Consider the following 11,329-nt stretch of genomic DNA (forward strand, 5'->3'; position numbering starts at 1 on the left):
GGTGAGTCAAACATCCCTGGTTTCTGTTGTCTTCTTGAGGGACTGAAGAATAACATAGTCATAAAAACCTTGTGTGGTAGTTCTAGGATCCAGAAAACCACTTCGTTGTCTTATATAACAAGAGATGCCCTGCTGCTCTGCTACCCCTCCACGAGGTTTATCCTGACGCCCTGTAAACGTTAGTGCTGCCTCCAGGGTGCCCTCCCCCAAATAAATGTAATGGATTGTGACTTTTATACTGTTTATTGAAACTTAATAATTCTGCATTTCTTTCAGTCTTCCCTTAATAATTAAGTCTTAAGAGCTTCTCCTCATTTTCCTATATGTTATACCCACATGCGAATTTATTAGCTAATTATTTTTCAGGAAAATTGTATAACCATGCTTCTTTTCTGCATTCTTGGAAAGTTGTGTGGTTGTCAGAATTCTGGAAGTTGGGTCATGTGCTGTGTGCACTCACTTAAAGGACCCTTTTAGTGAGTTTGGCTTTTCTTGAAGCAGAACACAGCAGTAATGACTTCCACATTTACCTCCCCTATCTTTACTCCTTTCTGCTGTCTGGTGTGCTTGTTCTGATCAGAGTCCTGGTAATGGATGTCCACCTGAGAAATTCCTACAGATGTTCCAGCTTCTGTCTAGTCTGGACAGCCACAGGAAGGTTAAGGTCTTATAAAATAGCTACCTTCTTAGTCTATTTCCTATATACCCTGCAGCAATGTTGACTTTTGAGAAGCTGATTAAAACAGGCCAAATTTACCCTCTTGGGCCTCTGCACACTTTCTTGGTTAATTCACATGACTTGGCATTTACATATGGACACCTGGGACAATCTGTCTTTGCCTCAAAGGATTAAGTAACAGTTTGGAGCTGACTTAAAACTATTTTTTTAAGCATCTCATAAATTGGGCCCTAAGCATCTTTCATAAATCAGGAATGTTTCTTGGAAATGTAGTTCTTACTAAACTCAGTCCCAGGGGTACTTTTTTATAAAAGTAACGTTCCTGTTTGTTCTGTCCTAACAAATGCAGTTGATAATTGTAATAGCCTTGGGAGAAACATGATGGAACAGGAAAGCATGCCTATTGTAAATAGGTCAATTTGATATGAATCCCTGTGCAAAACGTAAATATAACTTTATTAAACACAGGACAGCTCTGGGAAAGTATTTTAAAGCAAAATGTTCTAGGTCAGCAATGAGTCTGAAGGAATCTCTTGTTTTTGAAAAATATGTATCAAAACCTGATGTATTCCTATAAACAGTTGGTAATGCCAGTGAAATATAGTCAGCTATGCAAAGAGTGGGGAAAAGGTTCTAGTATTCAGCTGTGGCTCACCCACAGTATGATCCTGAGCAAGCCAAGTGAGTTTCATTTTAATAGAGGATTACTTATTACATTACACTTTTGACGTCTTTTGAGTTTTATTATTTAGAGAGGTAGCAAATCTTACTGTTGCTTACTGAATTCTCTGTGAAAATTGATTTTTCCCAACACAGCAACCCTCTGAGATTATGTTCCCTCAACAGATGAGCAGGTTGAGGCCGGGCAAGGCTGAATAATTGACCTGAGGTCAGAGAGCTAGCTGGTAAGGAAGCCAAACTAGGCCTCCCACTGCAGCATCTGTGCTCTGGTCATTCCACTTAGCAGGAGACGCAACCCCTCATTTGGGGGGAAACTGTATTTTCTCTCTCAGGCATTTAAGAATAAAGTTATGTGAGTTTGGCTTCTAGGATCTTAAAACTTGCTTGTGATTCCTGTGGCTTCTCATATTCATAAACAGCCAATTGAATATGGTACTTAAGTTTTTTCTTATACATCCTGATATGTTATACAAATTAAAAGAAGTTGCTTTGAGATTCTAATTTTTAGATGCAGATTAAAATTTAGCATTGATAACTGTATACATAGGTTTATGAATTTAGGAACTTCGTTTAAAATGTTAAAATGTAAGCTGGAGTGAGATCTTAATTACCATTTAAAAGTTATTGATAAATCAAATGGGTCCATGGTCTTTCTTCCCCCTAGGATCTTTCATAGAAATATTTCCTAAGTGAATTTCTGAGGATTTTTCTTCTGTGCCTCTCCAAAGATGGAATTATTCCTCTTAAATTGAAAGTCCATTGACAGTTGCAAGTTGATACCACAGGAGCATGTTTTCTGCAATTCGTTCATTTTAGGGGCTGACATCCAAAGTACATTCTACCCTAAGACAGCAGTCAGTTTATATAGCCTGCTTGTTAGTTCTTGCTGATTATGTTTGCTTCCTAATTATGTGCAGTGAAGTAAAGCTTTATGATATGTGACATGGTGAGAGCAAAGACATTCTAAATAAAACTGCCTCGACTAACTACAAATTGTCCATATGGCTATCAACACATAACACACACACACACACTAAATTTATTTATTTATTTATTCATTCATTCATTCCCCCACTTTTTTACACAAAAGTGGCTTAAGGCATACACTAGTATTGGTTGTTATTTTAAATTTGTTATAAAATCCACTTAAGGCAGTATTTTATAAGTAGTTAGTAGGAAGGAGTTCTCTGTTGTTTTGTTATTAAAGTAGTATCAGATGAACTGTTAGGGAATTGCTCCTTCCGAAAAATGTGTGTTTATCTACTAGCCAGTTTTATGATGTCCTTTTGGGCACTAATCATGCATTAAAGTGCAAGGTTAGATTGATTTGGAGTAATTTCTTTTTTTTTAAGAATTTGTGCCAATTCTTTTTCCTCTCCAAAAGAAATGGTTTCAGAGCATGGGCTCCTTGCCTAATGTCAATTCCATAAGGTTCCTCTGTTGCATTTTTTTTTCCCTTGCCCCCCTCTTCCCCCTGTAACTGGACTTTGCCATGAGGAAGATGTGTACCTATAATTAGGCATTTCTTTAGGGTTATTTGTCATTCCAGACAGCATAGACCAAAAGAACAGGCTTGAGTAGGGGGAGGCAAAGTTATGTAAACTTTATTCATAGTTAAATATTTTCTTCCAGGGAAGGTGAAAAATGCTTTGTACTTTTCCCTTTGGATTTTTTCCTCTAAGAGAGCTTGTCATGCAACAACAAAAAAAGTGGCCAAAGGCGGAGAAAACTCTTCTCTTCTCCATGTGGGTTTGTTTTTATTGTAAGACAGACCTTTCATGTTTTATTGTTATGAAGTTTAAACCTGGCCTAGAGGTGCCAATCTTTAGTGGAAACAGCTGCAGAGTTGGTGTCCCCTAATCGGGTGGGACTTTCTTTGAAGGAACATGTTGCCTTTTAAAAGAAAATTGAACATGTGAGAACTTGAACCTGTAAAACTCATCAGCAGTTCTACCATTGTTTATCTCTTAAATAACCGAGATAACTAACTTTAATTAATAAAACATTGGCATTTAAAAATCACTTTCTGTTATTTTTTCTGAAGAGAATAGTCTTGTTATTTTGTGTCTTAAAAATTTAGAAACAGAAGGAAAAAAAACACTCATAAGAACTGAAGATGCAGCAGCTCAATTTAACTACAACCATAGAGCGCACTTTCTCTTTTGGCTAGTCTGAACAGTGATTTTTGATCTCACATTTATACTTTCAGATAAATGTCTTTAGTGGGTGAAAAACTGGGTGGTTGGGAATATACTTGAACTTAAATGAAGTCTAGAAAGGAAAGATTTTCTGCTCTATAGATGTTGAAGCTTTTCTCATCTTTGTGGTTGAGTGATGCTGGGAGCAGTGGATTTAACATCATTCTTGGTCTACTGCTAGGAAAAGTTGAGCATCAGAGAGCTTTCTTTCCTTGGGGGAAAATAGGAGAGACAGGCATGGAGTCAGAGGGACAAGAAAAATGCTGAAATATTTTCCTTTTGGGCTTTTGATTTGTTTGCCAAAAAATTGCCTTCCAGATGGAGTAGACCAAAAGCTCTGATTGTAGGCCATTATGTTTTTACTGGCCTACCTCCCCATCCCATTGCCTGGTTTGAAATCTGTAAGTCAGTCCAAATCCTTTACCTCATTTTCTAGTACCAATTTACTGTCTTACTCATCTTCCAGCTGCAAGGGGGTGAAGCAAGTTGCTTTGAAATTGAACCCTGTGCCATTTTATAAAGCAGGCAACAGTGGGTTCTTGCCAAAGAGTATCAATCGCGATAACTCCCATTTCTCTGAAGTTCTTGAATCATGCCTACCAGGTAGTTTGTTGTCTGTGACGTGCGGTAGGAGTCGTCTGGGAATGAATCTGAACAAGCCCTTTGGGCCTTGTGTAGACTTGTTACTTCCCTGGTTACCTAGTGTTCTGGGCTATTACATTTATTTTTGTCTGTATCTTATGCTTCACTGGCAGTAGAAATTTTGACACTCTAATTTCCCTTAAGAGGTAGTGATTGTTTAGGGGTTGAAATTTCAGGGGAATCCCAATGTCAGGACTTAGTGGGTATAGGGGCTTTAGGAGTCTGGCAGACTTGGGCCCAGTTCACTGCTCTACCATTAATGAAATAGAATATTCTTGAGCAAGCTATTTTCTGTATCTGAAAAATGGGAATAATACCATATCAGGTTGTTGTTGGTTTAAAAGAGGTTTTGGAGGGTGGAAAATGTTGGGTACTCATGGGAAATACTGAAATGTTAGTTCTTTTCCTCCCCATTATTTCAGCTTTGAGTAGGTTATCTATCGTGGTCTATAAACTGACTAGTTTTCCACCATTTTAAATTACACAGAAATTTGGATGATGTGAGTGATTTCCAGGTATTGATAAACATTAAAGCAAGTGAGAATTGGGACTTTTATAAGGTGCTTAATTGTAAAGAGGTTAATCTGTTGGATCATGGTGCAGACAGTAAAGACCATCAGAAGACTCTGAAAACAATGTCTGATAACAATTGTCAAGTCTGAAAAGTAAATCAGACTTTGGCTCTCTTCCTTGGCATGTATAACTTTTTTTGTTGATAATGGAAAAATAATTTTATCTTACAGTTTGGGACATGTATCACTACAGTATGTGAGGTGATTTTTTTTCCTAAAGTGCTACCAAGTACAAATATTTTTACTTTGATGATTCTATATTCATTTTAATGCAACTTATGAAAAAATATAGCTAGAAGTCAAATCTGTGATATACCATTATTTAAGTTGAAACTAAATTTATTGAATTAAATACCTGCATTAATTTTCTTTCTTTTTTTTTCTTTAAGATAACTGTTAAATAAGTAATTGTGCAGGTGATGTATGGATTTAGCCAAACTGACAGTAAGTAGCATTAGAATGGCCAAGATTTGAGAAATACTGGTAAAAAGAAGGATTTGGTCCTTTTTTTTTTTTCGAGCTTAGAATCCTGGGAGGTTTGATTTAAAATTAGGTGTTAAAATTTTTCTTCTATCAGACCATTAAAATAGGCTTGCATTTGTTCTTTTATTTTGAAAAATAGTGGTTAAAAATGCCCTGTGAGTAAAATGAGAGGAGGGAATTGATATCCATATTTATGGCTTTTAAGAAAGGGATTTCCATCTGTCTGGACACTCTGACTTGTGTCTGACTTGTGACAACCTTTGGGAATAGTTCTGGATTACTCCTTTTCATCTTCCTCAGAAAGTAGCCATCAAAGTACTAAAATGACGAGAGCTTCCTGTGACAGTGTTTATCTGGCATCCTTCTAGAAGATGGGTAGGGGACTACAACTTGCTTGACTTGTTTCCTACCCCCTCAAGACTTGTCTAGACAAAAAGGGGGAATAAAGTTTTTATCCCCTATTTTGGGCAGGGAAACCAAAGACACCTATAAAGCCTCAGACAACAAAGAAAATGGTTAGGAATGAGAAGACCAACTCTATACCAAATTTTTAAAAATCTCTTTTATAAATGTTCACATTTATGAAATGTTCATTTTATTTTTGTCAAGTTACTATTATAAGATTTAACATGTTTTCCCTCCCTCTTTGTAGGTACTGGTTTTGGATTAGGACTTGTTTTCTCACTTACCTTCTTTAAAAGTAAGTGTGACTCTTGCTACCTTTTCAACATGCTGTCCTATTGGGCATTGCCTTACTTTAGTGTATACATATACATAGGGAACTTGTGAATGGCACACCTACACGGCTGCCAACCCATCCACGTACGGGTTTACATAGGTCATCATAAAATGAGCTAGACGAGGAATATAGACTCAGAAGTCGTCAGAATGGGTTGGGCATCTCCAGAATCCCATGGGCATTGAGTCAGGGTGCCAGAGATCTTAAATATGATATCATCTTAAAAGCCTGTAGTTTATACCAGTGAGTCATCTGGCCAAATCTACATGTTCAGATATTTCTAATTAGTTATAATTTTGTCTAAGGAACTTGAAAATGAGAGTCCTGCTGGTAATAAAAACAAGTGGGCCAGAGATACACATGGAATTTGGCCAGAAATTCTCCTAAGCAAAGGGCAAACAATATCCCTTTCATTGTGGAAGAATTTCTGAAGTTTGGATATTGAATAGGAGCCTAAAGGGGTTACTTTGACCTTTTTGCACAAAGAACTGGTGGGAAATTAAAAATTGGAGAATCATAATTAACACTTAAGTATTGGCTTAAATGTCACAAATTACTATTACCAAAATATGTAAATATTGGTGAAATTCTTACATATTCTTTTTAAATTCAAGCACCTTACTGAAAAGTGGTATTTCTGATTAGGTTAAGAAATTAGTTAAAATGAGCAAATGGTTAGAACAGTTACAGAAAAGTTAAAAGGTTCAACTATGTCTACTGCCTGTGTATTGTACCACTGATTAATATCTCAAACCTTGTAGCATAGGTAATTAATAAGTATTTGCTAAATTATTAAGTTTACTAATAGATCCCCCTCCCCATTTTTGGGTTGTTAATGAAACACTGACAAAAATGTATGGCATGTTATAGTCATTAATATGATGCATGTAGGATATTTATTGAACCCCAGTAAGCAAATTCAAGCCAGAGAAAAAGCTTTACCTTTTTTTAATGGTTCCCTATTGGGATTTTCCTTGTTCTGCTCACTAGGAAGAATGTGGCCATTAGCCTTTGGTTCTGGCATGGGATTGGGAATGGCCTACTCCAACTGTCAGCATGATTTCCAGGCTCCATATCTTCTACATGGAAAATATGTCAAAGTATGTACAGAACTGATATTTCTCTTTCTTTCAAACAAAAATAGTTGTTTTTTAAAATCTTTTTAAAATTTTGATATTGTTAATGTACAATTACTTGAACAACATTATGGTTACTAGACTCCCCCTATTATCAAGTTCCCCCCACATACCACATTACAGTCACTGAAGAGTTTTCTCTTGAGTCCCTGAAGAATTCTTTAGAGTGTATGTAATTAATAAACTGTGCTGTGGCACCGCTGAGATCCTTATTGCTCTTTGGCCTTTAGTGATGTTGATACCCACTTTGGTGCCTAAAGTCTCTCCCCTCCCCTGTATTTGAGATGCATGTGTGCATTCAGATATGTATTTATATGTCAGCTGATTGAAATTGACAAACCTGCCTAAGAGTTTATCATTGTGGTAAAGTAGGTTTGTGTTAAGTATCTGTAAGTAGCACTTCTTTTCAAGATCTCAGAAGGTCCTGTAAACATCTCACACATACTCAAGTTAAACCTAAAGGCTGCTGGAACACAGCCATTATTCTCTTTATTGAAGAGCGCAGGTTCTTCTGAGCTGAGTCTTGTCTTCAGATGGATTTGTAATGATGTAGACAAGATGAAAAATTATAACACGTACCCCAAGAGAGAAGGTAGTGTACGTCCTAGAGTTTGTGTGTGTAGCAGCCTTTCCCATTGCCTTACTTTAGTTGACTGCTTATCATGGGGTTTAAATGAAAGAATCTGGGAAGGCTGGATGCTCACAAACAGACATGATCTTTCTTTTTGTATTCTCAGGGCTTGGAACAGCAAAGTAGGCACTCAAATGTAAAATGAATGAATGAAGAAATTGTATATTCTATTAGATGTGTTAATGGCCTCAGGCTTACTAAGACATTACCTTTATAGCAACACAACCTTGAGTGAAGAACTGCATTCCCTGGATGTGTAAAATCATCTGCTTTCTAGGTTACCCTTGCACTAGAACCGCTATGATCTGGGTAGCAGTGGAAGGCTGGTGGAAAAAGCGCAGGAGCCAAGAGACCTGGGTGTGAGTCCTGGGCATCGCTTGCTTCCTAAGTGATCTTGAGTTTTTCCGTTCTGAGATTCTTTTCTATCTGTAAAATAAGAGTAATAATTTCTACCTACAGGGTTGTTGAGAATTAAATGTGAAGATGTTTTTAAGCTGTGAAATGCTATGTAAGTAGAAATCTTGGTTTTTATAGTTGAGGCCAACCAAGAAAGGGTGATTGGCTTGTCCATTGTTCCAGCATAACAAGTAGAGCAGAAATGTGGTACAAATGAGTGTCCCAGTTCTGGTCAAAAGCTGTAGCCACAAGGGTTACCACATCTCAGTGACAGTCTCCCACCACAGCTCAGTGGCCTCCATCTTAGAACCTGCTGAGACTGTCAGCTGCCTACCAACTGACCTATGTGTGCTTGGAGAAACAGTGGGGCTCAGGGAGAGCTGTCCACCTAGGAGGCCTGGGAGGCCTTTGGCCACCCTCCTATTGGGTGAACCATCTCTGTGCCAACGCCAGAGTGAGGTCATCAGGGGGACAGTGCAAGAAGGGGTGCAGCTGCATGGCACCAGAGCTGGTGATGGGCAGTTTCCACCACTCTCTGACTCTTCACTCTTGGTACTACAGCTGAATTTTGGGGAGAACAGAAGCGAACAGGGAGAGGAACTCAGGTCTCCTAATTGTTTAAAATGTTTTCATTGTTCCAAACTAAGCTGAGTTGTCATGGATAATGGCTCAGGGGTGATTATATGCCTATTGTGTATTTAATGGCTGGGAGTTACTGTGGAAAAAATTGTACATTTTTACAGCCTGTGTATACTGCTCCAAATGGCCTTGTAACTTAATCTGAATTTGAGTCTTTGCCTCAATGTTGTCATCCGCCCTTCTCTGGAAAAAGGAGCAAAACCCCAGCTTGGGACTTTTCAGTGTTGTCAGATTATTATGGTAATTGCTTGTTGAGTGCCTGCTGTGTCTTGTGGACCATCCTAGGGGCTTGGTCTTTGAATTCTTTCTCTAGACCTCCCTCCAGATAGATGTGTGACAGAGGTTTTAGAGTCCTCATTCAGCAGATGAATGGATCTTTCTGATGTTAAGAAACTTGCCCAAGATCACATCATCAGTAGGCTTTGATTCCAGAGCCATGCTCTTTCTGCTCATCTGTGACCCACCCCTTGATGGGCTTTAGGAATATAGTCATCCAGGGACTGATGGCTTAGCCCTGTTCTGCTCCTTTCCCATTCTCTTCCCTCAAAGATTAGGGAGCCACACTTAACCTGGACGGAATGTATACAGTCTTCTTGTGGAAGGAAACTGGGTAAGATTTTGGGCCTGTTGGTCCCTTGAGTTTGACCAGCAGCAAGTTGGAGAGAGTTGTCAAAATGCCATCTGCACAGCTCTAACCTGAGTGTCCTTACTTTCTTTACAGGAGCAGGAGCAATGACTTAACACTTGAGAACATCCCAGTGGGAAGAAAAGAGAAATCATGTTTATTCCTCAGGAATACTGAAGTGCCCTGGAGTAAGCTGACATTCTTCTGTACAATGTTATCAGTAGTGCTTTAAACTCCAGCATACCCTTTATGTATTTGAAATCAAGTCTGTTTCTTGTTTTGTATTTTCTCTGTGGAAATTGCAAGGAGGCAGTCTTAAAAGAAATAAACAGAAAGAGACAGCCTGGTGCATTGCCTGTGTCTCTTTGCCTTTGGTCCCTGAGCGTCAGGAAGACTACATTGGAACTGCCAGCAGCTGTCACCAGCTGGTCCCAGACCATTTGAGAGCCTTCCTGAAACCACAGCCCTTGTGCATCCTCCCCACTTGCCCCGTGATGTGTAGTTTCCAGAGCTGCTTCCGCCCATAAATGGGGGTGTGGAGGTTGCTGCCTGCATTGTTTGAGGAAGATGGCAATGTCGGAGGAGCCTTGCTGTGCTGTGGCAGCTCTTAAAGAGCTCTGTGCTGTCCTCAGCAGTGGGCCTGGGCAGGGCAAAATCCAGCTGTGCCTGTGCCTTGAGGTCCAATAGCTGGCTGTATTGACAGGGTATGGGACCGGACCCTGGTGATGGCTTCCTCCATTGATGTCACGGTTTCCTGCAGCTTCATGGAGCTAACGGTCCAGGCTTCAGCCCTGGGGACTTTGTTCTGGAGGTTGGGGAGAGCTTGTGGCTTATCCTCCTGGCTCGAAGGCGAGGATTGATTTTATCCTTTTATAGCAGCTGAAGTTTGTGGACAAAAGGGCCACTTTTAATGCCCCTCTGTGAGTTTATTCCTTTGGCTTCACTTGAACCACTGGACACAAAGGTAGTGTTGTAGCAATTGCTTCTGAGAAAGTGCCGAACCCTGGAGCTCAGTCGTTCATATCTTACTTCTCTCTCTTTGTAATAGAATTAAGATGAGCAGAACTTGATTTCACTTGTCCCATTATCCTGTAAATGTTGATTGAGTATCTGCTATGGGCTCAGACACTGTTAGAGGCCAGAGGAAATGGATGAAAAGACACAAGCCCCTGCCCTCAAGGAGCTTAGCATCTGAAGGAAAGACAGATGTGCAAATTCTTTTGGCACTAGAAGAAGAGGGGTATAGACAAAGTACAGTGAGAACCAAGGAGAAGGAGCAGCTGAGTCACCTTAGCATGGCCTGGCCGAGAAAGAAGTAGCATGGGCTGAGACTTGAAGCTGACTTGGACATTCCAGACAGATAAGGAAGGAAGCTAAAGTGAAGGCTCTTCGAATCATGGCAGTGCACATAACAGTTGGGAAACTACAAGGAGGCCAGGATAGCCAGAGTGTGCAGGGGCAAGGAGAGTGTGAAGGGGTGAGGCTGGGTACCTCGGCAGAGCTAGTGAGTGTCTGACCCTAGTTCTGGAACATTAATTAGACAATTCTTGCAAGTGTTAACAGTGAGTAGATTCAGGGTAGATATATACCCTCAACTTTCCCCCCTCGTCGTTTCCAGAAAGATGTGCTAAGCTCTGGACCAGAACAGGGAGCAGTGGCTCTCTGCCCTGCAAACTGTGCAGGTTCTTCTGCTCTCTGGACTTTTTGTTTACTTGAATCAGTTAAAGCCCAAAGGTGGGCCTGAGCCCGGGACTGTAAGTCGTAGCTGTGGCCTGCCCTAGCCAGTCTGCTGTTTTTCACTTTGCCCTCTTCATTCCATGATCAAGACAAACCATATAATTAAAAGGAAAATAACCGTACAACCTGTTTCATTCCTTATACTAGCCTTCTCCATATTTGCTTTAAAAG

At 39.7% G+C, this 11,329-nt stretch overlaps 1 protein-coding gene across 1 annotated transcript in view; it reads left to right on the top strand.

Moving 5' to 3' along the window:
• MICOS10 (mitochondrial contact site and cristae organizing system subunit 10) overlaps positions 1-9,770 on the top strand; it is a 31,230-nt gene extending 21,460 nt beyond the window's left edge. Inside the window, exons 2-4 of the mRNA XM_036914482.2 lie at positions 5,908-5,955; positions 6,985-7,094; positions 9,518-9,770. Coding sequence (XP_036770377.1) covers positions 5,908-5,955; positions 6,985-7,094; positions 9,518-9,532 — 173 coding nt within the window. The 3' untranslated portion in view covers positions 9,533-9,770. The remainder of the gene's footprint in view (positions 1-5,907; positions 5,956-6,984; positions 7,095-9,517) is intronic.
• Positions 9,771-11,329: the final 1,559 nt, after the last annotated feature.

The sequence above is a fragment of the Manis pentadactyla genome, chromosome 4 (assembly GCF_030020395.1).
Source record: "Manis pentadactyla isolate mManPen7 chromosome 4, mManPen7.hap1, whole genome shotgun sequence".
NCBI classification, from domain to species: domain Eukaryota; kingdom Metazoa; phylum Chordata; class Mammalia; order Pholidota; family Manidae; genus Manis; species Manis pentadactyla.